The sequence below is a fragment of the Lepisosteus oculatus genome, chromosome 3 (genome assembly GCF_040954835.1).
Source record: "Lepisosteus oculatus isolate fLepOcu1 chromosome 3, fLepOcu1.hap2, whole genome shotgun sequence".
In the NCBI taxonomy this organism is placed as follows: Eukaryota; Metazoa; Chordata; class Actinopteri; order Semionotiformes; family Lepisosteidae; genus Lepisosteus; species Lepisosteus oculatus.
Genome location: NC_090698.1, coordinates 41,263,737 through 41,291,463, shown reverse-complemented (window position 1 = coordinate 41,291,463; position 27,727 = coordinate 41,263,737). Strand labels below are relative to the sequence as shown.

Here is a 27,727-nt window from a genome sequence, read left to right as displayed (position 1 = left end):
GAGAGCACCCAATATCTGCTTAAGCCATAATTAACTAAATCTAGAAGTACATGGTTTCTGCTTAAACAATGATTAAAAGGACCCAAAAACATTCTTACAATTCTTATAGTTTATCATGTACCAAGGCTAGCAGCCTTGGCTTTACATCATATATGGCATGGAATTGTACTGGAACTGTTCTGGGTTATTTTTTCTGTTTGTGATTTTGTATAAAAAGCATCCTTTTGTATCAATGAATTGAGTCAGTGCTTCATCGGGTTTGGCTCCCGTGTGCACATGTAATAAAGGTAATGCCTGCTTCATACACACCCGAATCGTGTCTCCTTTGTTGGACACAACAGCTTTATATGGTTATTTTCAATGATGTGAGAGGAGTAGATGGATCAAGCAGACTAGCGTATCCCTATATTCAGACAGGTAATCTTTCCAAGTCTGATAATATTCGTTTAGGCTAGAAAGTTTTCGCGAGACTGCCTTCATTGATTGCAGAGTACCAGGGGGGAAAGTGCAAAAAAGAGGTGGTTTGAGTTTTTAGAAGAGGGAAGGTATTCAAGGGTAGATAAGAGACCAGAATTAATCAGGATTTCCCACTGCTGCTATAAAACATGCAGGATAGTGTTTCTCCAGGAACAGAGTTTATTACCCCTGGGCTATGCTCCTAGGGACAGCAGTACCTGATCTGCAAGCTGTGACAATGTAAGAAAGATTTTTTTCAATCATTATTGCTATTTGTTTCTTAGCAATTGAGTGTCCTCTACAAAGATAAGGGTTGTTTCTGGACCGACCTGGGATAAAACAAAAAGCATGCCGAATTCAAGTATGGTATAGTAACAGAAAGAATAAGGTTCTGGATCCCGAGATGAAGTTAAACATCCAATGTTTGTGAGTTACAGAGGTAGTGGCCTCAGCCCACCAGGAGAACGGATTACATCTCAGCAAGCTACAATAGTTAACTCGCCAGTGCATGACAGGTCCCTCGGGGGCATGGCCTTCAGAGCCATCGCACCCGCACCTGAGCTGTGGTTGAGTTCCTTTCCCAAGCATACAATACAATATGTATTTGAAATACATATTCAGTGGCTACTGCGTTAACCCAGTGCTTTTGCCAATACTCATATGCTTTCTTACAGGCATCTTCACCCCAAACTCCTTCTGACAAACTCAGCTTCTTCCTATATTTTTCTTCCCTTTCTGTCAACTTACACTTTTCTGATATATAATCAGACACTTCCACCACTTTCTCAAACACCCAGTTAGCACACAAGATTTAACTCTGTTGTGTGTGAAGTAACAGCTCATAGGGGAATGCTTGCACTTGGAAAGCCTGTGCATTCCTGCACTTATTCAACTAAGGGCGTCTGTTACCTCCAGATCTAAATGCCTCTCAGAGTCTTTATAGAGGACTTACACAGCTCTGTTCACAGGCAAGAAACGAGACCTCGAGAACTCCCTTTCTGGATCAGTAATTCACCATCCCCAGAACACCAGAATTGCTGCTTTTGCCCCAGGGTGGACTTACGCACTGGGCTCCAGTTAGAGCTATTCTCGGATCTCAGCGTCCTTTAAATCCTGCTACTTAGTGCTGTGCTCTTTTATTATGAGGTGTGTTTATGTTAGTGTTGTGCGTGTGTATGTGTTCACAAACAAGGAAAACACCAGAAACATACATATATCATCCACGTTTCTCCCGTTCCCTTTAAAACAACCAAGGAAAACCCCAAAAACATACATATCATCTACGTCTTTCCTGTTCCCTTTAAAACAAAAAAACACACGCCACGCCAATCCGTGGACGATCAAGGCTAATCTCAGGACCCCAGGCGCAATTAAGGCCCACACCGATCCTGAGCCTCAGAACTCCTGGCGCAATGAAGGCCCAAACCAGTCCTGGATTATACGTGCATTTAAAGCACCACTCAAGCTTCAGAATCCCGGGCACAATTAAGGCCCACACCGATCGTGAGCCTCACAGTAAAGGTCCAAACCCATTCAAAAACTCCACGTGCAATTAAGGCATACACCAGTTTCGAACGCCTGTGCACAATACCGCAGATCACAGCCTGCAAGACCAAATTCTGGGCTTACATCCTACCACCCATTACATACACCAGTGTCTTCCCCGGGCCAGAGGAATCCAGTAACTCACGTTTACTACATCATCTTGGGCAATTCTCGCAGGGAGCAGAGACTTCCCAATCGGCCAGACAAGAGAGTCGGGACTTTTTTTAAAAAGTAATGTGCGCGCTGACCGTCTCTCCTGCCGATGGGAAGTTCTGCGCCTTCTGGAGCACCCGCCGACTACGCCAAAATTGCTGTAACAGAAAGAATAAGGTTCTAGATCCTGAGATGAATTTAAACAGATGAGTTTATTGCATGCAAGGAACAATAAAGCTGAAGTCTTGTTTCCCCCAAGAAAAAACAAAACCGAAGTATTATTCAAAGTGCCGGTACAAACTTTCAGTTTATATACTGTAGGGTTTTCCTGCCGTTTCTGACTTCGCTCTGCACTATGGTAATGGGGAGAAGTCATGGTGTTTGGACAGTTCACAGCCTTTTGGCCAAATGGTCAGGGTTTTAGATTACCCTCCCTGGGGTTTCCTATCTGGCATCTGGAATCCTTATCACTTATCTCCCTTTCCTGCCATAAATGTCACACCCGACATCCCTCCCTAGAGGGCGCTCCACTGCTCCCATTAATAATAATAATGTTTCTTTATTAGCCCTATACAATTTCTTGCATTAGGAATGCATCTTTTCACATACCCCAGCTTTTCTCCATGGAGACACAGACACAGAGACAGGGAGAGAAGCTTGGGGTCAGAGCGCAGGGTCTGCCATTGTACGGCACCCCTGGAGCAGTTAGGGTTAAGGGCCTTGCTCAGGGGCCCAACAAAGTAGGATTCCTCTGCCAGCCGCGGGATTTGAACCAGCAACCTTCCAGTCACAGGCGCAGATCCTTAGCCACAGAGCCACCGCTCCACCTAAATTGTCCTTGTGATTGTTAAGCTCCCCAGGTGTATCCTCTTAGCTTTATTATTTAAAGACTAGCTCCTCCAGTCCTTGGGGCTCATCATTAGGGTAAAGATGTCGCAAGGCCCGTCTGGCACCAGGAAACCCTACGTCCGTCTCCTGAAGGCATAGGCCTCATCCCCGACACCTCCCGCTTCCTGAGCCCGGGGTCTGGAGGATCTCGCCCCGTCACCCTTGGATCTCCATGTCTCTTCTCTGTGTGTTCCCTTTTACCACGCCTCCCGTTTTCTCCAGCTCTTACCGCATCGCATAGGGTCTTCTACAAGATCTGACACGGATCTCAGTCCGTGTCCATGACAGAATGATGAGCCATCGCTAAATCCCACGAGCGGTAATCAGGAAAACCCAGACCCTTATCTGGATTTTTTTTTCTTCACCAATTTCTTCAAGATGCCCTTCACATTTTCCTATCAAGATTCATTCCTGTTTCGCTGGACAAGGTATTTTTTGAGGATTTTTTTAAAGGAATTTTTGGATTTTTTTTCCTGGACTGTCTTGTTTCTCCGTTTTTTTTTTCTTTCTCGGCTGGAACTATTTTGAGAGTGGACAGCCCTATTGTTTTGTATAAAGTATTCTCCAGTTTTATCTCTTGTGTGTATAGTGATTCTGAATTTCCTTCTCTGGTTGTATATAGTATGTGCTTGTGATATTCTTGTTGATAGTATTGCCCTTATTTTTAATTGTGTAGGGCATCAGGAGCCACCCTTGAAGTGGCGGGTACTGTCACGCCCGACATCCCTCCCTAGAGGGCGCTCCACTGCTCCCATTATTGTCCTTGTGATTGTTAAGCTCCCCAGGTGTATCCTCATAGCTTTATTATTTAAAGACTAGTTGCTCCAGTCCTCGGTGCTCATCATTAGGGTAAAGATGTCGCGAGGCCCGTCTGGCACCAGGAAACCCTACGTCCGTCTCCTGAGGGCATAGGCCTCATCCCCGACACCTCCCACTTCCTGAGCCCAAGGTCTGGAGGATCTTGCCCCATAACCTTGGACCTCCATGTCTTGTCTCTCCGCGTGTTCCCCCTTCCGGGGATTTTAACCTTGTCACGTCCCAGGATGGATTTCTCATTGATAGACTCTTGGACTGTGCCCTGACCTGCCTTTGGACCCGTTTGGATTTGGATGCCGTTCTCTGTCTTCCCTGTTCACTGTCTCACGGATTGTCACTATTATTTTGTGCACTATTAAACCCCTGTGTGTTTCCTTTTACCACGCCTCCTGTTTTCTCCGGCTCTTACCGCATCGCATAGGGTCTACTACAAGATCTGACACGGATCTCAGTCCGTGTTCGTGACAATAAACTCCAGCCTGTTGCTTAGAAAGGAGTCAGTTAACCCCTTCTTCACATCTTGTATCTTTCTTCAGTATTAACACTTTATTTTTAGACAACAGCCAGCATTTTATCTGTCTAATACAGAAACTCGTGACTTAGTAGCACTTCTATTAGCATTTGTACATGGAAGAAAGTGCCAGAGAGTGGGAGGTACGTTCTTATCCTAAGATGCACTGTCACTCCTCAGTGTGACATGGAAATGATTAAGTCCAAGAGAATGTGCAGGTCTGTGCAGGTTTCTTGGCAACAGCACTTGCAGCAAAAACCCCACCTCCTTATTCCCTCACCCACCCCACCTTTTCCTTTTTTTTTTATAAAAATAGTCAATTGAGACGGAACAGCAGAATTGTTTTATCTTTTTGGACCTCTTAAATTGTTTCCCGAGCACATTTATGCCTGGTTCATATACTAAAGAGGTAACTGTTGTGGTTTTATTATTATTATTATTATTATTATTGTTGTTGTTATTATTATTATTATTATTATTATTATTATTATTGTTGTTGTTGTTGTTGTTATTGTTATTGTTATTGTTATTGTTGTTGTTATTGTTATTGTTGTTGTACAGACTTTAACTTTAAAGCATATTGCAGTATAAGATCTTCATTGTTGGTCTTGTCAGAGTGTATGTCACTGGTAGAATGATTATAAATAGTAAATATTGGTTAAAACAATAAACAGACCTTTTCTTGTAGTAGTTATATTTTAATAGTAGGTCTACAACAGGACCAATGTAAAAATATAACACCATTAAAAATAATTTATAATGTAATGTAACATCCTTTCAAGAATTTACACTCTACAGTCTTAACACTGGTTAATCTAACTTTGAAAGACATAAAGCACTTTTATTGGGATAGACAAAGCAGTTATTGTGATAACAAAGCAGGAGATTTGTTGATTGCTAAATTGATCATTATCACACAAGTGTTCCCAATCATTAAAAACAAATAAACTATTAGACTGGATTGGGGATCTCCAGGACTAGGACTGGAGAATGTTGTTGAATATTATACTATAATAATATCCTGTACAGAACATATATATGCTCATGTTGCCATTTTCTTATTTCTACACTGCTTGTCTGTCCACTCTAGGATATTCCTAAGAATACCTCAAGTTTCTGCAGTGGTTTTCTGGGCCATAAGGTTGCATCTACAGCATACACTTCAAACTATAATTGGAAGGTAACAGAAGGTTCTCATGTTAGCTACAAAAGACAGTACTCAGTTCATTCACAGATGTCATTCAGCAGTTTGGCACCCATGGGAATCTCTACGCACACTTTTGAAAAACTTTCTTAAAGTTTATTGTTTGAACAATTATTTAATTTTTTTGGATTTGAATGTTTAGTGGTCGAGATCACCATTTCCTAACCTACAATGGCATGTTGCAATGGCTACAGAATAGTCTTGCAAAGTGTTTAAAACTACTTCAGCTTATGCTTATCAAACTATTTCTAAATAAGTTCTAAAGATCATAAGAAAAATGTGATCAGGCTACTATTATTAGTGCCACCAGGGCAACAAATGTGGATTACTATTCTTATAGCAATATTGTATTTGTTATTGCTGGCATGAAACTGTGAGATATGATCTGAGGCAGTTTGCTTGGCTCACAGATAAATAAAACTACTGTACATTTTTTATGTTCTGTGAAAAAAATAGATATCATTTAGAAAAAAGGCCTTTAAGCATTGATCGCTGCTTGTATTGACAATGATTTGAGTAAAAGTCACTACGCACTATGTAGGAGATCATTTCTGGATGCATGAGTTTTCATGGACATGTGATACTGGAAAGTATTGTCTTTCTAGCAATGGAGAAACTGGTGGCCAGAGTGAGAAAATAGTCTGCGATGTTTTTGTTTATCAATCTGTCCAGCACCAAGCACCTGTTGCTGCAACAATGTCACCAAGGTTTAATTCAAGACTTGCTAACTGTGAAGTTCCTGGCTTTTGTTTTATAATTATGTACAGTGAGGGGTGATTGCTGTCTAGTGAGAAGGTCCTGGCTCATACATAACACCCCTACAGTTAAATGAAATTTAATTTTTTAAAGAGAAAATGCCCTAAGCAGATAAGGTAACCAGATGATGCTCTTCATTACCAACAAAAAGTTCAAGACATGCCCACCAGATTTTAGGTGGCTATTTTAGTGCTATCGTATATACAAATTAGGAGTTGGCTCTTCCAATATATGGAGAATAAAGAACTTGCTTGCATTTGATATGTCAGGGCTTGTTTTTTTCATGATTTAAAGCACCTTGCTTTCATAATCATTTAAAAATGATTTAAAGCACCACTAGGAAACTGGACAACAGGCAGGTCTGCAATGTTATTTTGATATCGGTAGAGATTGATAAATGCTAAAAAAAAGCATTGTCAAATTGACATGGCATATTACATGCTTCCCCATGCATGGAGGTTTATTAATTTTATGTCAATGCTTTGAAGGAACTTCAACCCCTAATGGCAAACCCACTCCCTGAAACAACTGAGAAAAATGCAGATCAGACGAAGCAACAGCAGGAAGATAAGACACAAAAACAGGCAGCGGTAACATCCATACTTCAGAAGGCCAAAGCCCTCTTTAAACCTGTCTCCTATATCTCAGGGGACATGAAAGTCTTTGGAGAATGGATGAAAGGTAAGACTACAAGGTTTTCTTGAATTTTGCTTTCAGACAGAGTTGGAAGTGCAATATTCAGTATAGCAAAGAATATTGGAGATATTAGAATAGATGTTTTGAAATCAAATATGATGAAGCCAATTAAATCTCTGCAGCTTTTGCCAATTCTGAAATTAAACTATCAAAATGTTTTAAAGAAATTATTTCAATTTGAAATGAAAGAGTGAGATGTTAATATGTGAGAAAGATACTAGCATTTCACAGCTTTTAATTTGTTTGAATATGACATTGCATAACATGCATAACACGAGGAATAATATCACAGTGGAGAATTATAAGGATTTGAGGATGTCTATTGATATCGTACTGTAGGTATAATGAGATTTGGTTTAAGCTGCTTAGCTGAGGGCCAGTTGCCTGCCTATAAGGTGAGATGTGTGGGACCCCCATGGAGAGTGAGGAGTTAACCAAGAGGTGGAGATGGGGAGGAAGAGGGATGCATGTAAGTCAAACACAAATAGAGAGATTTACTTGCTATATGGGATACTTGAACTTGGGAGATGACATAGAAAATTATTATGATTTAGAACAACTCTGGATGAAAATGACTTGGCTATCATCGTAACACCTGAATTTTTTTGGATTATCAGTTATAGATTAAACTGTCAAAATGTTTTTATTAAATCTTGCATTCAAGCTGATTTGTTCTTACCTGCTGTCATAGTCCCTTGTACAGCACTGAGGGGACCAGTCCTTCTCTTGTGACATTAATTCTTGGCACCACATCATGAACATTATTCAGATTCCCCCTACATCGAGCAAATTATGAATTTCTCAAATTATGAATGACTCTCTTACCTCTCCACTAACCTAAATTTCAGAAGTGGTATGCAGTTCAATGGGGTCCTTTTTTAGAAAACTTCAGACGGATTCGCTGAATTCCAGTTTTAGAAATTGAAATATGCCATGAAAAGTTTCTTTTCATGCTGATTTTGCTTTCTAGGTCAGTTTTTTGCGATCCAGTTTTTTGACTGGGTTCTTCGAGGTGCCGCTCAGGTGATGTTTGTCAACAATCCTCTCAGTGGGTTGATTATTTTCGCTGGACTAATTCTGCAGAACAGATGGTGGGCACTCAATGGCTTTGTGGGGACCATGTTTGCAACCATTTCTGCACTCCTTCTCAAGCAAAACAGGTACCATCCCCCTTTCCTTCTTTTCAAAAAAGTGTAGACCTTGATAGCATGAGAACAAATACTGTCCAGCTGTTTCAGTCGAAAGTTGTTGTTTACCAAAACATCAAAATGCAATAAAAAAGACAGAGCCTTTAGTAGTGACAAGCGCATAATGTGACATCACAGAAAGTGAGTAGATGTAAAAGGATCATAAAAAGTGGGTCTATTCTGTATGAATAATACATTTAATCATATATTAAATGAAAACCTGAAAACAAATGGGGCAAATGTGTACACACACTAATCTTCCTGTAGAAGATATTTAACATTTTTCGCACACAGCTGATATACAGTATAATAAGGCTATTAAAAGGGACATAAAAGGATAGCAAGATGATCCTGCTAAATGTCTCTTTTTCTCTCACATGACGTAAACAACACAAAAAAGGCAAATAATCAATGCATCATGTACATACAGTATAAACAAATCCCCACAATTACCATTGCTGATATAATCACTTTTTTCTACATCCAGTAGTAAAAATTAATGTTTTTAAATATCCTAAAAAATCTTTAAGTATGGAAGACAAGTATTCTTCAATAAAAACAATATTTATAATATTTCACATATTGGTTAGTTGGATATCAATGACTTATAAAAACTGATATTCATCAAAAGCTCACATCTACCACTCTTGAAAAAGTCCTTCTGATAATTTTCCTTAAGGTTTAGTATGGGAAATTACGGGATATAAAGCTTCAAATATTGCTGCCACACAGGGCTGGGTTCAATTCCTGGGGTGCTACCTGCATGGATTTGTTCTCCCCAAGTTCATGTGGGTTTTCTCCAGTAGCCCCAGTTTCCTGCCCTAGTCCATAGTACATGCTGGTAGGTTAATTGGCTTCTAGTCGACCCTAGAAAATTGACCCTTGTATGAGTATGTGCATGTCTTGTGTCTCTCTGCCCTGTGATGACTGGCACCCCCTCCAGGATACTGTATATCCTGCCTTGCACCTGTTGTTTGATGGGATAGGCTCCAAGTCCCCATGACCCAGTATTGGATAAAGCAGTTACAAAATGGGTGGATGGATTACCTTTTTCCAAAACCTTGTGGTATTATGAATTGGAAAAGATACTACATAGCATCTTTATTAACTAATACAAAACTAAAACTTTAAAACATTACAAATCTTACAAGTTTATTAAAAACTTAAAACTAAGGGTTTTACAGTGTTAATAAATATTTTACAGTGATTATACATCTTATAAACTTTGGCAAAACCTGTTATGTATTTGTGATTTTAACATGATCTCTTTGGCAGGGGGGGTATTGCTGCTGGACTCTATGGTTACAATGGAATCCTTGTTGGTCTTCTGATGGCCGTGTTCTCAGATAAAGGAGACTGGTACTGGTGGCTTTTACTTCCCAATATCTTCATGTCTATGGCGTGGTAAGTGGAAATAATGTATCTTCTACTCTAGGCAGCACGCTGGGGCAGTAGTTAGAACTACTGCCTCACAGTGCTGGGGCCCTGGGTTCAATGTCTGCAGTGCTATCTGTGTGGATATGGACTGTATGTTCTCCACATGTTTATGTGGGTTTCCTGCAGTCCAAAGAACATACTGGTAGGTTAATTGGCTCCTGGGAAAATTGGACCCAGTGCGAGCGTCTGTGTCTGTGTCTGTGTGTGCCCAGGGTATACCCTGCCTTGTGCTCGCTCCTTGCAGGAAGAAGCTTTGGCTCACTCATGACCTTTTATTGGTTAAAGTGCATAAAAAAGGGATGGACGGATCTTTGTTGTTGTGTGTTTAGTCTGATTGGCACTTCTTAAAATTTGGAGTGTTACTGCCACTACAGTATTTTAGAAAAACATCTTTGCTAGCTGTAGAAATCTGTTTTTCTTTCATACCAGGTCATTTAAACTCTTGCATTCTTTTTGATGTTGTTTAATCTTATATTCTGTCAATTCTGAGGAATTTGAACTTTGTGTTTAGAGTGGCTGGACTATAATCTGATAAAAATTCTTCCAATGAAGTTTCCTCAAGATTGTACAGTTCGCTCTTCTCATTATATTTGCACAAATGGGTAAAAGTTTTTTTTTAAGGAAATTGGACTAGTTAGTATAATGGTATGTTGGCGGTGAAGTCTTACAGCTCTAGAGACCTAGTTTAATTGTGAGCTGGAGTGCTTTACATGTTACATTATTCTCCACATAAGCCTTTTTCAATATTAATGTGGTTAGTCTCAAAGATCACCATCACCAAGAGCATAATATTCTATCAATTTTCTGTTAATCTATAACTAAACATAAATAGTATACTAAATGGTATTCATCTATCCATCCATTTTCTAACTGTTTTATCTAGAACAGGGTCATGGTAGAGTCAGAGTCTATCCTGGCAAGCAGTGGGTGTAGGGCAAAATTAAATGGATTTTTTTTAGATCATTATCTAAAGTGCTACCAAAAGACAAATAAAATAAGGAACTTCATATCTCTTCCTATGAGATATCTATTTAAAAGCATTGCATTTTAACAGAAAATATCCAGTAAATGCATTGAAAGTGCTTCCTACTACTCAAAATACTAACCTTGAAAAGGTACTTCATTGAAATACTTGTTTCATTAACAAGATAAAGTATTGTTATTAATTATACAAAGATTTTACATAATATTCCAAATCACACATTTTCAACAATAAATTTAATATTCCTAGTTCCACAAACTAGGATTTTGGTAGTCATCCTATGCAACACCATCTAGGCTAAGTGCTCTCCCAATACATATTTTCCAGAGGAGTGCACTTACAGTATGTTACGTAATAGAAAAATGTAGCATGGTACAACATTCCAAGAAATAAGAACTGTAGCTTTGCTGAGTTACAATATTATATAACAGCTTTCCAACAAAAATGTTAAATTTTTATTACAGGACAGTAATATGATGGAAATTTAATTAATCTATGTATTTATTTTATCTTTTATCATGTAATTATCAAACAGATGCAGCCATTCAAAATGGGTGGGGTATTTCGCAGTATACACTGGTGGGCGTGTCGCATCAAAACGCAGTATCACGCTGTATATCGCGTCATTTGACGTCATGCCGGAAAGTATCTGGAATCACCTTGTAAAACCGCCAGGAGGAGCCAATAAAGCTTAACCTCTCATGTACAGCATTTGAGCTTTTAAATTTAAACTGTGTATTACAGCATGTTAATCATCAGTCATTAAAAAGTTGGTATATTTTATGAAAGCAAGATTGCTCAGTTGGACAAAAGTACACAACCTACCTTTATCAGAAATATTTATGCATCAAAGCCTTTACCGAAGATATTACTAATAGTATTAATAATGAATGACTTTGGACAAGCTGTAAACTCAAAGTATTACACTGGTCCACATTCTTTCTAACCGTAATTTTAAACTAAAATACTTTTAGTTTTTTCTTTGACAAACACCACAGCATTTTGTAGATCTAACTAACGAGGACAGGACATTAGCTAGCCAATACGATAAAGGAATGACTTTTTTTGCTAATTTCTTTGGCACATTTGTACAAGCACTTGGAATCTGTCCAAGCCCTACTTTGTCAGGCATTTTCTTTTACTGCAACGGACATAAACACTCCCTTGCTTTTAACAGAGCGCTTAATAATTTCTAACTACGAAAATTATTTAAACTGCGACACTTATCATTCAACCAGAGTTCAAAATATCACAAGGATCCTCAAGAGCACATCAAAGACTGTATTAAAAGATACTTGTATCAGATACATGAGAATCCAGGCTTTTTTATCAACACTTTCTTTTCCGTATACCAGATATTATGGAACCACTTCAAAAGGGTGTCAGCCAGTCAGATTCCAGGAATCGGTACTTTAAAGAAAAAATACACACCGGTATTCCATTTCTCCCTAAACATTTTAAGCATCGAAGTCTTTAACTAACATGTGAAATAGCGTGTAAAAAGTGGTAGTTTTAAGCTTTTCTGCTAATATAATATGGAATCACGTATCTAAAGAAATTAATAATGATATGATTATATTTGTGTACTGCGACAGTGCTGTGTAGGCCTGTTTCGCCTCTTCATGTGACTTCCCTAGTAGCCCACTGGTCTATGTGCCTGGTTACTAAACCTACAGGTTGTGTGTTCAAATCCAGCTGGTGCCGTGACTTTTCTTTTAACAAACATTTCTTTGAAAAAATAGAATAGCAATATTATGGACAATTAATTGACTTTTATATTTCTAAATATCACAACATGATCGAATTTAAGTCATTTTTGATAACAATGAATAGTCACCTTCTTCCCTTCTGAAAACGGTCCCTGCTTCTGCTTCCTGCTTCTATTGTGTGTTTGTGGGTGGGATCCCTTTAGATCTCCCTTCAGATTTAAAAGGTTATTAATCATATCTTCGGTGTTGCATCTTACCAGTGCAGCTGATCTTTTGCTCCTGGGTCAACTATATCAAAGCTTTAGAGAACTTAACATTTCTATTATCAACAAATTGTAAATATGACGTTTACATTGGCATTATTGATTTTTCACATGGGTGTATGGAAGATTGTCAGCTGTCACTGACAGTGGACCCCCCTCTTAGGCTGCGCACACAATCTTTTAAATTTTTATAGAGAAATGGAGGCTGTACAGTATGCGTTACAATATAAACATTTATATTGATTTAAATCGCATTTTGATTTAAATCGCAAACGCGTGTTTAATTATATGTGTTTTTTTAATCATAATCAGACAAATGCAACATACAGTATCTTTGTCTTCTAAGTATCTTAATAAACTTTCAGCATTCTCCCAGTTTAGATTTATTTTTCTTGGGATTTTGGGATCAAACGTGGAAAGATTAGATTGTAATCGTTTTTATTTTTTACAGTAAATATGTTTTAGAAAAGTGTAATCTATACTAAAAAGCTGTACACCACCTGCTATACAGATACATATTGTAATACTTTCAGGTTTGGATAGGATAGATACAAGAACTCAGACTTGTGGAGTTAAAGGAAGTGAAAGCCTTTATTTTTCTTCTCCGTCACCACCTCCTTAAGGGTGCTCCAGCCCTTTCACTTGTGACTTTATTCTGTGCACCTGCTCCCTATCCCCAGCCCACCTTAAAAGCCAGGCGCTGACGCTCATCCGGTTTAAGGTTTTAACCTCGGTTCCCGTTCCCGTTCCTGTTCCCTCTCCGCCGGTTCCGACCCGGCCTTCGTTGTTTTTTATTCTCTGTTCTGATGGATCTCCTGGTTTTGGACTTACCTTTGCGTTTTGGATTTTCCCTAAGGACTACTCTCTCGGATTGTTCGCCTCGGCCACACCTCCCCCGTGCACCAGCGCACTTTGGACACGCCCCCCTGTCTTCAGCCCCGTTTTCCTGGATGACGTTTCCCCAGTGTTTTCCCCAGTGTTTCCCCACTCCGCCGCATAGGGTCCGGAAAGAACTGTTCGTTACAATGTCCAGTGGCTTTCAAAATTAAATTATGCATGCAAACCTGTGAACTGACCTGTGATACTGGCTATGTTATACCCTGTATTGTGGAATAATAGTTTATTTTAAAGGATAGAGAAAGCACAGGAAACAGGCAGTTAGATTAATCAGATTAGTATGAAAAGCCATTTAGCAAAGAGGGAATGAGAAGAGTGACAAACTAGTATACTTTAGATATTTTTTTCTGAACCAGGGAAAATCTGATCATGTTTCTCTATAACAATAATAAAAAACTTTATTTTACATATCACCTTTAAAAGTGGCACCTCAAAGCAATACAGTAGATGTAAACCACAGATTACAAAGTAAATACCCAGACAAATGCAAACGCGTTTTTAATAAAATGCTTTTATTCATTCAGCAGAGAGAGAGACATCCAGCAGAGAGAGACACACACACTGGTTTTCATTGACAAAAAGTAATTGTTTTTTTTTTACATTCCTCTTGTCTAACAGGAATGTTTTGTTTGTGCACAGACTGTCCACAAACGTGAGACTGTCTTTCTCAGACTCACATTCCCGAATGTCCCCTGCCCCGGTCAACAATCCTAGGAATTAAAATTGTTAATAAAATTGTTATAATTTTGTTCGGTCAGTTCTTCCTCCCAGAATTTATAGATCACATCGATCAGTTCCTGCTTTGTGACGGGCTTAGCAGTTTTCCGAACATAATCTTTCAGCGAATGCCAAACTATCTCTATCTGATTTAGATCTGGGGATTCGGCTGGAGTTTTCACCCAGTTCACTCCTTCTGCTACAAGCCTCGCCCTTGCTGCTGTGTGTTTCGGATTGTTGTCTTGAAAGAGACGGTGCCTTGATCCAAAGTGCTCCCTGATATATGGGGCGGCATGCTGTTTCACCACGGCTTCCTCGAAGAATTCACGATCCATAATTCCTTCGAAAATAAGAAGTGGTCCCGGGCCTCTTCTAGATATACCCCCCCAGACGTGAACCTTCAGTGGATGTTTGGGCTTTGGCTTGTCCACATATCTCCCCTTTTTGCAAAATGACATTGTTGAAAACTGTTCCAGAGCCACTGTTGTTTCGTCGGTGAAAAGTACATCATGAAATGCCTCCCCCTGCTCAATCCATTGGAGCGCTTGTTTGAGTCTTTCCTCTTTGTTTTTTAGCCTTATCATGGGTCATGTGTTGTTTTTTCTGTATCTCCATCCAAGCCTCCTGCGCACTCTTCTTATCGATGTCAGACTAACGCTCGCACCGAGGCCAGCCCATAGCCGTCTTTGGACTTGCATCGCCAGTAGCTCATCATTTTCATCAGTCAGTCTGTCAATAGCTCGCACAATAGGACTTGAAAAAAAATAGATCAACAGTTAGTTTTAAAAATAATGTGCGTAGTTGTATTTACATGCAAGAAAAGTATTTTTAGAAAGTTATTTACCTTTGAATTGTCCTCGGTTTAGATTCTCTTTGCCACCTCTCCCCTTTATGATGTCGTCTCACTGTGCTTTCACAAACGAAGATGTCCATCGAAACCAAATGCTGTACAATGTCCCGTGTTTAATTCCCGTTTCTTTTCAGCTTCGTTATTTGGTGTGAGAGAGTCTTCGTGATTTTGGCCATAGATTTTAATCATCTAATTTTAATCGTTTAATTTTTGATTACAGATTTTAATCGTCTTTAATTTTGTTACGTTATACGTTTTAGGAACGTTTCATCTATACAAACACCACAAAACTATTCTCGATTGTACTCCTTACCAAAGCGATACAGTGGTGCAGCTTGAAGTCTGTACCTATATACTGTATAGTATGGTACAGATAAAACTTACACCATACCGATGAGCTAATACCAGGGAAAGACACTCCTATTTTATTTAAAACACAATACGCCAGGAAATGTGTCTGATGCATTAGCAAGTTAAAACAATTGCGTTGAAAACCTGGGCGTAACAGCTGTTCATTTTTCTGATAAAAAAAACAGCTTAGCTATTAACAATGATCAGACATATGCAAAGACCTTGGTCCATGTTCTTAGTAAGACTTCAAAGTTACAGGTTTGAGCTTGGCATTTGACCACTGTTCCAGCCTTTAACCAGCTGGATACACGTCTCACCTGTCCTGTTCTTTGTTTTCCTAATTTGCTGATTATGCCTGCTGCGATCCAATCCTGCCCTCACACCTAAAGAAGACTATTTTAAATTTCTTTGTGCGGTCCATTGTGCAATTAACCCTTGTATGTGCTGTCCTTAGACAAAACAAGGCTCGCCAGATAATGTGAATCGAAACCTGTTTTTCTAGCTTTTAAAGTCATGCGATGTGTAAGCAGGAACACATCATTATATCTTACATATGAAAAATACATAATATAGCTCCCAAACAAACGCAAACGTGTTTTTAATAAAATCATAATCTGACAATTTCAGGAAGACTAAGGAAGGACTAAGGGAATTGTCATCTGTTGTTGAAGCTCTGTGAGCTCGGTGACTTTGAGACCACTTGTTATCCCAAGTTGTTTGAATCGCCACAATTCAAATAGAGAAAAAAGAGCTGACTGACAAGATTTAAGATGTGGCTGTCAATGTTGGATTAAAAAAAACATGTTGCCCGACGTTAGTTGCATGGCTTGAAAAATAGTTTTATTTCGAGAGACTGGATAAGTAATTCAAGTGTTTTTTTAACTTCCTGAAAAACAAGTAATAATTTAACAATATGTGCAAACTTTTATGATATGTCGCTGTTGTGAATGTCTGTGGAGTGTATCTTATTTGCCTGTCTGTCCTGGCTGTGGTCTCTCGCTCGCCCTCCCCCCCTCCTTCTCTCAATTCAATTCAATTCAAGGTGCTTTATTAGCATGACAGATGGGTACTATCAGTGTTGGGTATTTACTTTGAGATGCCACTTTTAAAGGTGATATACAAAATCAAGGCTTTAACTTGCTTTAACTCCGCAAGTCTGAGTTCTCGTGTCTGTCCTATCCGAACCCGAAAGTTTTACAATATGTATCTTTATAGCAGGTGGTGTACAGCTTTTTAGTATAGATTACACTTTTATAAAATGTATTTAAAAAATAAAAACGATTACAATCTAATCTTTTCATGTTTGATCCCAAGATCCCAAGAAAAATAAATCTAAACGGGGAGAAAGCTATGCTGAAAGTGTATAAAGATACTTAGAAGACAAAGATATCAATTTATGTTGCATTTGTCTGATTGTGAATCAAAAAACACATATATTTAAACACGCGTTTGCGATTTAAATCAAAACGCGATTTAAATCAATATAAATGTTTATATTGTAACGCATAGGTGACTATTCATTGTTATTAAAATGACTTAAATTCAATCACGTTGTGATATTTAGAAATATAAATTTGTTTGGTGCGAGTGAAGTTTTATTTAATCTCTGACCCAAGGAAAAATTTTATTTTTTGTTAAAAAAAAAGTAATGGCTTCGGCTGGATTCAAACACCCACCATGTGATGTGGGAGTCAGGAACCTAACCCACAGCACCACTGGCAAGGTCACATGAGGAGATGTATTATTCTTGTGTTGCGGTACATGATTATAATTATATCGTTATTAATTTCTTTAGATACACGATTCCATATTATATTCCTTTTTAATCAAATTCTAAAACTATGCTTGTTGACTCCGGTATCACGTTAGTTAAAGACTTCGATGCTTAAAATGTTTAGGGAGAAATGGAATACTGGTGTGTATTTTTTCTTTAAAGTACCGAGACCAGCCATATACTGTATGTTTATGTTCCAAAATGAATATTGTTTATGGCCTCCACACTCGTTACAGTATGCTCCTATTCTTTTTATGCTCAGCTACTAAGATTTCCCTTCAGTGGTAAAATTCCATATAATAATCATAATAATAATAATAATAGCTTACACTTATATAGCGCTTTTCTGGACACTCCACTCAAAGCGCTTTACAGGTAATGGGGACTCCCCTCCACCACCACCAATGTGCAGCATCCACCTGGATGATGCGACGGCAGCCATAGTGCGCCAGAACGCTCACCACACATCAGCTATCAGTGGGGAGGAGAGCAGAGTAATGAAGCCAATTCATAGATGGGGATTATTAGGAGGCCATGATTGGTAAGGACCAATGGGAAATTTGGCCAGGACCCTGGGGTAACACCCCTACTCTTTTCAAGAAACACCCTGGGATTTTTAATGACCGCAGAGATTCAGGATCTCGGTTTTACGTCTCATCCAAAGGACGGCACCTGTTTACAGTATAGTGTCCCCATCACTATACTGGGGCATTAGGACCCACATGGACCACAGGGTGAGCGCCCCCTGCTGGCCCCACTAACACCTCTTCCAGCAGCAACCTTAGTTTAGTTTTTCCCAGGAGGTCTCCCATCCAGGTACTGACCAGGCTCACACCTACTTAACTTCACTGGGTTGCCAGTTGTGAGTTGCAGAGTGATATGGCTGCTGGATATATATATATTCAATATACATTTAAATATTCATATATTCAATATACATATAAATATTCAATACTAAAACGAGCACAGTAAAGACATTTAAATCTTTCTACGACCGACCAACGGACCCCTGTCAGTCAACCAATCACGTACCGCGCTATTTTGCGTCAACGTGCGTCACGATGCGCGAGGCCGTAGCCAATTACCTCCGGTACATGCCTGTACCGCGCACTTTGAATGGCTGCATCTGTATAATTTTCTTAAAACTCTTGAGTCTGAATACAGCAAGCTAATGCTAAAGAGATTATTATTGAAGGCGTGTGAAAACTGTGCAACAACAGAGACAACAGAGGTTCTGGATGTAAAAGAAAAATAACATTTTGAAAACAAATGCATAGAAAAATTGTCTGTGAAACTTACTATCACTACTAACTGCATACATAACAATATCCTCACATTTAGAAGCCCTTTTCCCCTCTTTGTTTCTTATCAGCAGAAATGGTTACACTTAATTTCAATAGTCACAGAAGGTCAGAGACAAATTTTGGATTGACCAACATTAACATATTAAACGATGTTTGCTTCTGGATAGTTCTGGAATCATACCACATTCCCCTTTTCACATATTTACTGTAGTTGATCTACTTTAAAGTCTCTTGTATTCATGACTCATGGTAGTAAAAGATATGTCTTTGTGACTCGTGTAGCAAAAGACCTGTCTTGAAATCTCTTGGAGTGTACTCCACAAATTACCTTAGAATGCAAGATTCAAAGAGAAAACTGACTTTTTCATGACTGTTAGCCCTGTGTTTTGAAGCACTTTTTATTCTTATTTTGCAGTCCAATAGTTTCCAGTGCCTTGGCTTCAATCAACAGCAGATGGGATCTACCTGTTTTCACCTTGCCCTTTAATATTTTAGTTTGCTTGCACATGGTAGCAACTGGACATTACAACCATCACTTCCCACAGGTTCTCATTCAGCCAAGAACATCCTTGCCAAATCTGACATGGTCAGAAATTGATGTACCTCTGGTAAGTTTCCAACGCCCTCCTCACCACCACCATCTCTTTCACTCCTGTGGAACCATTGAACCCATGAAAGAATGCTGTACTGCCAGCTTTGTAAGATTATTACCTATGGTCCTTTTGCAAACCGGCATGGTATGCTATGATGTTGGCAGCTCCCCTTTGGAATTTAATCAGGATGCATTTGAAATAATTTATGATCCAATTAATCATTTTGTCAGGTGTCAAGAGAGCAAATGTTCAGTGCCAATATTCTACCAAAGATCTTTGACAGAAGAACAGAATCATAAAACACAAAAACAAATCTTGGGACAGCAGGTATATTAAAAGTCCTTGTTAGTATTAGAAAGCTCCAGATTTCATTAGGACATTTAACTAATTTTGAAATATTAAATTATGTTATATTAAATTACTAAAGACAAGGGTGATCCCAGAAAACTAAATGTGGAATTTAGGATTGTGGGATTGAAAATGGCAGTGTTACACTAATGCATAAAAAAGAGTTCTATACTGATTTAGATTTGATATTCAGAGATAAATATGTACAGTATAACAATGACTAGTACAGGGTCAATATTCAGAGGCAGCTGAAAATGCATTTTATACATTAATGTAATTATGATTTACAGCTATCACGGAGTTCATAGCAAATTTTTAAAGTAGTTTGAGGAAGCCACAAAAGGCTTTGCTACTGTACATGTACTGTATGTGTTCTGTAACTGAATTTTAGGGCTCTCTGTGGCTTACACAGAACCTGACAAAGAAATGGAGAAAACAAATAAGAATTTGTCATAGGAATATGTGTCAGTTTCTGGGAAATGGTCTAAAATAATAAAAAAATAAAAATGCTTTAGGGATAGTCTAGAGAAGATCAGCTGGGTTCATTCTAAGACAAAAGCATGATATTTGAATACAAATTAAATTATCTATCTTTTCAACTTTAGTAAACACTTTCTCAAAGAACACATGTTTTTGCATAAAAGAACTTTTAAACAAAGGTTTAGGAGGATGTGCAACTGTAATCTCGCACACATCTGAATTTTTTTTTTCCTCCCAACTGCTCTTTCTAGCTATTCCGTGCAGTGCCAGTGGGTATTGGCCAGGTGTATGGCTGTGACAATCCCTGGACTGGAGGAATTTTTATAGTAGCCCTATTTATTTCATCGCCAATTACTTGCATACATGCAACAATTGGTTCAGCAGTTGGTATGGTTTCAGGTAAGAGCCTCCAGCCATCAATAAATGTATACCAATATCCATTGATACACAGTACATGCACTGTTAGAAATTCACATTGATAAGATAGTCTTCTTAAGTGAGTTTGGGCTGTTATGCAGCTGATTGAATGTTTACTCATTTCAGCTTTACTCAGTAACACTAGAGAAAAACTAGGCACACATGACAGACAGACATGGAAAATAAATTTAGACAATACATGTTATAATACAGCCAAGACAGGACATAGTGCAAATAGCACAGTACCTTAAAGTGCAGGTGCTAATTTGTGCAGGTGATCATTTGAGCTGTTTATGATGCAGACTGCTTTGGGGAAGAAACTGTTTTTTAATCTCTTGGTCAGTGTTCTGATACTGCAATACCTCCTACCAGAACCCAGGAGTGAAAACAGATCATGGCCAGGGTGAATTGGGTCCCGAAGCATAGCTCCAGTCAGGTTGTGGCGGCGGTCGAGATATATCAGGCTGATGGAGGGTAGCTCGGTCCCACTGATTTTCTGCATGGGCCTCACAACTCTCCTTATGGCTTTTCTGTCCTGTACTGTGGCTCCACCATACCACACCGTAATACTACCGGTCAGGATACTCTCAACTGTACCACTCATCCCCCACTTCCTAACTGTCTCAGGAAGTGAAGGTGGTGGGCTTTAGTGAGGATGGCAGCAGTGTTCTCTGACCAGCTCAGCCTCCCAGTGATCTGGAGGCCAAGGAACCTAAAGGTGCTGACAGTTCCAACTGGAACGATGATGGGTGTGTGATATCCACCATGCTTCCTGAAGTCCTCAATAATCGCTTTTGTTTTGCTGATGTTAAGTGTGAGGTTGTTGTTGTGGCACCACTCCACTATCTCTGCTACCTCACTCCTGTAGGTGGATTCATCACTGTTGCTGATAAAACAGATTACTGTGGTGTCATCAGCAAACTTCATGATGTGGTTGCTGTTAAATCTAGCCACAAAGTCATGTGTGAATAGAGAATATTGGCGTGGGCTCAGGCAGCAGCCATTGGGGGCCCCTATATTGAGGATCAGAGGGGATGAGATTTTGTTTCCAATCCTCATCACTTGGGGTCTGCCTGTCAGGACCAGGTTGCAGATGGAGTTCATGAGGCCTAGATCCGTCATCTTGACCACTAGCCTGCCTCGCACAATTGTAACATGACACCTTGGTTGCTTTAGGCAGTGGCAAGATAGTAGTCCTCTTAAAAGCACAGTGGGACAGTAGACTGGGATAGTGACATGTTAAATATTACAGTGAAGACAGGGGCCAGCTGTGCTCTGCATCCTTTAAAACACAGGAGGGGATGTCATCAGTGCCGGCAGCCTTGCGTGGCTTCACCTTTCGGAAAGTTGTCCGTACCTCCTGTTCAGACAGCTGCTGCACAAATTCCCCAGGCTCACTGGGCGTTTTGTGTGAAGGGTCCATGTTGTGAGCATCAAACCTGGCATAGAAGTTGTTAATCAACATGAAAAACATAGTTGGTAGAATTATGTTTAATGTCATTTTTCTCATTTGGACCTCTTTTGTTAATAATGCTTCCTATCTCCTTACTTCTTTGTTGTAATTCCGGTAAAGCCCATACAGTTTACTCTGGTTCATGCCTGCAGTGGCACCACACAGTATGAATCCTCCTAAGAGTACTGTTTTCTCATCACCCACTCCACCAACTTAACCTTTTCCTCCATTTTCCTCTGTTCTATTTCCACAGCACTGTTTGCCTTCTCCTATTAGATGCCACTGTGAAAATCATTCATTTTGCTGTGTAAGATCTCTGATGATGTGAATTAGCAAAATCAGATCACAAATCAGTCTTAAAAATTGTTTTTTTTTCATCTTCCACATCTTTTCCTCTTGTTTCTCAACTTATTTTTTTCCTCAAAATTCAGGTCTGGCTCTGGCATCTCCATTTCAGAACATTTATAATGGCTTGTGGGGGTATAACTGTGTGTTGGCATGCATAGCAATTGGAGGAATGTTCTATGCTCTGACATGGCAGACCCATCTTCTAGCTATTGCTTGTGGTAAGAGTTTCCCTCACAGTGAACTAGATAACTATATTTTCATTCATAATTATCATACTCTGTCTTAATTATGACTAAGAGGCTAATGTACAAAGACAGTGTGAGGCAATAGAACTTGACATTCCAAAATAGCAATACTGCAAAATAAACATTTTATAGTTTAAGAAGTTAAAATATAAATAATGCAGGCCACAGATACTGCAAATTTAAATTTAGCAGTGACAGCTGTGTAAGGGTACAGAGACAGGTCTCTGCAACTCTGGAGACAATTAGTGTCATTGAAGAAGTTTATTTTTGTTTAGAAACTCAGGCAGAAATGTTTATTGTGGAGTATAAATAGAATAGTACTAAAATCTGACAACATAAAATTCTGAAAAGAAACTCAATGCTATTTATATTTTAAATGAAAAGCAGAAAATTAAAAATGTTAGAAAATACCAAACATTAGCAAACATTACTAGTAGTAATAGGAATAAATACTGAACAAATTGTCAAATTAACAGATTAGTTTCCTGTTTTCTTTAGCATTTTTCTGTGCATACTTGGGATCAGCCATTGGAAATGTGATGTCTGTGGTAAGTGTAACAATCTAAGATTTAAAGCCTTTTCTCTTTATTATTAGGTTTTGTGGGTTTATTTACTATGTTAACTCTGTTGTCAGCATATACTTTAATTTAATAAAATATTTAAATCGCCTATCAGTCATAACCTTCAATACTTTGAATTCTGTCTTATACTAATTCTTACACTGTAGACATTATCTGAGTATAAAGTATGTTTTAATGTTAGTGAATGGAAAATCAATCAAAATCATGTTTACAGTAGATTCCATTTTGCATAACTGTACAACGTCATGTAATAGTACTACTGAATGCAAATCAGGTCTGTTAGGGCAAAAAACATGATTTTCTATGCTGACTACAATGAGCTGGGAACAGTATAGACTAAACCCCTTTTGGTCTAACAAGTGAGCAACTTAGTCTCTGTGATATGTCTACAAGGATGGCTATGCAGAACTTAGGCAAAGTGTATGTTGTCTGTATGAACAATGCATATAATTTTCTCTGTAGAAATGGCTGTTACTCTTGGTATGCAAAAAACAAGAATTTGAAAGTGATTCTGGACAAGATTATTGGATGAATAATAACTAAAGATGGGTGGGCATTTACTGTATATTAGATGTTAAACTCTTTTTGTCTCGATCTGAAATGTGATTCTGAAAACTGCTACCTTATGATTTGTTTTTAGTTTGGGTTGCCTGCCTGTACTTGGCCCTTCTGCCTCTCTGCACTCACATTCCTGCTGATCACTACTGAGATCAAAGGCATATGCAAACTACCTCTCGCCAAGGTGACCTACCCCGAAAAAAATCTTCGATATTTCAGAAAAATGAAAAAAGCTGAGAAGGCTGAGAAACTGCAGAAGGAAAAGAAAGAGGACCTTCAAAAGAAGAAAGAAAAAAATGATGTAGATCTGATTCAAAATAATAATCTCACGGAGGTGCTCACAGTAGAAAAGCCTTTTCTTTTACAGAATATGAATGCTGAAGAGGTTGATATGACACTGAAAGGCACTGAAGATGATCTGACAGAAGTGAAAATTGAAGAAGTGATGGATTCTGTTTAAAGCTGATGAAAAATGACTCTTAAGACATCTATAAGTTTTCCTTCTCTACCGACAAAATTCTCACAATAGTAGACCCTTTTCTGAATTACAATTATTTTTTTCTTAACAAAATCACTTAAAAAGACTTTTACAGATGACAAAAGGAAATGTGTCATAAAATGTATTTTTTTTAAACAAAGAATTGTTGTAAATATATTTTTCTTAATAAAATACACATAATGAGAATAGACTACATCTTACATCTTCACACCCAAAAAAAAAAGAAAAATCCAGGATAAAGTAGACGATGTTTACATAGCCAAAGCAGGAAATGTAAGTGAAAAATAAAGACCCAAACATTCTAGCATTTGTATAGTGATTTACTATATTTAGCTATATTACTATATTAAGTGATTTAGTATGTAGCAAAGACGGTGGGGTGTGCTTCATGGTTAACAATTCCTGGTGCACAGATGTGGAGATTATTTCAATATCATGCTCTACACATCTTGAACATTTGACAATAAAATGTTGCCCTTTCTATCTCCCGAGGGAGTTCACATTGGTAGTTCTCACAGTGGTGTATATTCTGCCGCAGGCAAATTTCACAAAGGCACTGGATGAACTACACTCTCACCTTAAGAGACACGAGAATACACATCCTGAGGGGGCATTCATCACAGCGAGTGATTTCAACGGTGAGAACTTGAAGAAAACAATGCCTAATCTACATCAACACATCGACTGCCCGACGTGCAGAACAAACTGTCACGGACGTCCAAAGGGACTAACCGTGGGGAGCAGGAGAGCGGAAAAAGACCCATATGTGTAGCGGCGAGACGGGAAAAAGGCCCGGGCTCATTAGTGCAAAGAGTTCAGGAATGCCGTATAAAAACCTATGCCCTCAAGGAGCGGACGTGGGGCGCCCTGGTGCTAGGCGGGTCTCAGGACATCCGAATGTCAATGCTGAGTGAGGACAGAGTGCAAGACCCGGAAATATATAGCCCAAGGGAAAGAGAGGGACAGGAAGGACAGCAGACTGGAAACTAGGGACAGGACAGAGAAGGAGCGCCCTCTGGCTGCAGAGGGCGTGACACAAACATGTTGGACAATGTTTACACTCCCTTCCGGGATGGTTACAAAGCACTCCCCCGACCTCCTTTCGGCAAATCCGATCACGCCTCCATTCAGCTACTTCCTGTTGACAAGCAGAAGCTCAAACAGGAGAGGCCAGCGTTAAGAACCATTCAATTTTGATCAGATGAATCGAATTTTATACTAAATCACTGTTTTGCTACCACTAACTGGCAGATCTATGGCCATGGACTATGTTACTGGCTACATCAGTAAATGCATTGAAGACATGGTTCCCAGGATTACTGCTCGCACATATCACAATCAGAAACCGTGGGTAAATGGTGAGATAAGCACCAAACTTAAAGTTAGGACAGCTGCTTTCAATTCTGGCGATATGGATACATACAAAAAATCCAGATACAACCTCAGAAAAAGCTACCAAAATAGAGTAGAACTACAGAGTAGAATTAGATTCATATTATCACGCCTGCAACACATGGACCATGTGGAGTTGTATACGCACCATTACAGACTACAAAACGCAACCCAGCTATATCCCACAACAGTCCGCCTCTCTTCCTGATGAGCTAAATTCATTCTATGCTCAGTTTGAGGTCAGTAACACAGATCCAGTCAGGAGGATTCCAGAAATTCAAGACGAAAACCCACTGATCATATCCAGAGCGGATGTGTGTAAAGTTTCTAAAAAGACCAATCCACGCAAGGCTCCTGGCCCTGATGCTATCCCTGGCCGTGTTCTGAAGGCATGTGCAGACCAGCTGGCAGAAGTCTTCTCGGACATATTCAATCTCTCTCTAGCTCAGTCTATAGTTCCTTCTTGCTTTAAGAAAACCACCATTGTCCCTGTTCCTAAGAAATCCAGAGTCAGCAGCCTGAATGACTACCGCCCTGTTGCACTCACATCAGTTATTCTGAAGTACTTCGAGTGGTTGGTCAAAGCATACATCACCTCCTCACTGCCTGACACCCTAGACCCACTGCAATTTGTGAATCGCCAGAACAGGTCAACAGAAGATGCTATTGCCACTGCCCTCACTACTGCCCTCTCACACCTAGATAAGAAAGGAACATATGTGAGAATGCTGTTTGTTGATTACAGCTCAGCATTCAATATCATAGTGCCCTCAAAGCTTGTCATCAAGCTCCAGGACCTGGGACTGAACACCTCCCTCTGTAATTGGATCCTGGACTTCTTGACAGAACGTCCGCAGGTGGTGAGACTGGGCACCAACATATCCTCTACCCTGACTCTAAACACTGGAGCCCCACAAGGCTATGTGCTTAGCCCTGTCCTCTACTCCTTATTTATCCATGATTGTGTCGCCAGGCATAACTCAAACTCCATCATCAAGCTTATGGACAAAACAACAGCCATTGGCCTGATCACAGATGGTGAAAATTCTGCGTACAGGAAGGAGGTTGAAACCCTGGCAGCATGGTGCCAGCAGAACAACCTCTCTCTGAACATCAGTAAGACTAAGAAGAAGATTGTGGGCTATAGGAAACACCAGGGAGGACATCACACACCTATCTATATCAATGGGACTGCAGTGGAGAGGGTCAGCAGTTTTAAGTTCCTGGGAGTTATCATCTCAGAGGACTTAACCTGGACCCACCACACCAACACTGTAGTCAAAACAGCACGGCAGCGCCTATTCTTTCTCCGTAGTCTAAAGACGTTTGGCATGCCATCACATATCCAGGCCAACTTCTATAGGTGCACTATTGAGAGCATCCTGACTGGTTGCATCACTGCCTGGTATGGGAACTGCTCCTCCCGGGATTGCAAAGTACTGCAGAGGGTGGTGAAGTCAGTGCAGCTCATTACCGGCTGTGAGCTACCAAACATCCAGGATATCTACTCAGCCAGATGTCTTAAGAAGGCCAGGTCCATTCTCAAGGACCCCAGTCATTCCAGTCACAAACTGTTTTCCCTCCTACCGTCCGGTTAACGATATCAAAGCATTCTGTCCAAGTCCAACAGATTACGGAACAGCTTCTACCTCCAGGCAATAAGACGGCTAAATAGCCAACCTGCAGCTCCTTTAGCACACCACCTGTAATGGCTACATGAACGCACAGTTTTCACTGTATTCAGCATATTTGCACTACTTGTATATATTGCATACACCATGGACACATAGCAGCTCTATTCATATTGAGTTTTATTAAATTTCTATTACATTATTATTATTATGTAACCTTAATTTTGTGATTTTTGTGATTCTTGTAATTTTTGTGAGCTCGCAGAAAAGACATTCCATTTCCAGCAACTACTGCTGCATGCTGTATTGTTGTGCATTTGATAAATAAACTTTGATTTGATTTGATTTTTAACCCAAAGTGCCCCAAATGTTTCACAGGCCAAGGAAGAAGCCTTAGTTATCCACCATAAAAATGCAGCATGGCAGTTAATTATTTGCCAGTAGCCCACTACACAACAGATCTGATAGAGAAGGGAGAAATTGCTTCACCGATTGACTAAAGGGATAAATTTAGGAAGGATTTCAACCAGGATCACTGGGATGAACATGGTTAAAACTCTGAACAGGACCATGGCATTTAAATGTTGAAGTAGTGAGGACCTTGGTTTAGCATCTCACTTGAAGTAAAGCACCTCCCAAAGCATAGTGTCCCTAGTCAGTGTCCTGGGGCAATGGTTTGGAAATAC

The 27,727-nt window shown here is 39.4% G+C and overlaps 1 protein-coding gene across 3 annotated transcripts in view; it reads left to right on the top strand.

The window, feature by feature from the left end:
* Window positions 1-27,386, top strand: part of slc14a2 (solute carrier family 14 member 2) — a 29,437-nt gene extending 2,051 nt beyond the window's left edge. Inside the window, exons 1-10 of one of the 3 annotated variants that reach the window (XM_069187174.1) lie at window positions 4,617-4,778; window positions 5,460-5,549; window positions 6,818-7,010; window positions 7,996-8,185; window positions 9,488-9,616; window positions 18,912-19,104; window positions 20,169-20,316; window positions 22,219-22,353; window positions 22,879-22,928; window positions 23,602-27,386. In XM_069187174.1, the coding sequence (XP_069043275.1) occupies window positions 4,755-4,778; window positions 5,460-5,549; window positions 6,818-7,010; window positions 7,996-8,185; window positions 9,488-9,616; window positions 18,912-19,104; window positions 20,169-20,316; window positions 22,219-22,353; window positions 22,879-22,928; window positions 23,602-23,979 (1,530 nt within the window). In that variant the 5' untranslated portion in view covers window positions 4,617-4,754 and the 3' untranslated portion in view covers window positions 23,980-27,386. Of the gene's footprint in view, window positions 1-4,614; window positions 4,779-5,459; window positions 5,550-6,817; window positions 7,011-7,995; window positions 8,186-9,487; window positions 9,617-18,911; window positions 19,105-20,168; window positions 20,317-22,218; window positions 22,354-22,878; window positions 22,929-23,601 lie in introns of those variants that run through there. The other 2 variants (XM_069187175.1, XM_006626778.3) reach the window with 2 other exon arrangements.
* Window positions 27,387-27,727: the final 341 nt, after the last annotated feature.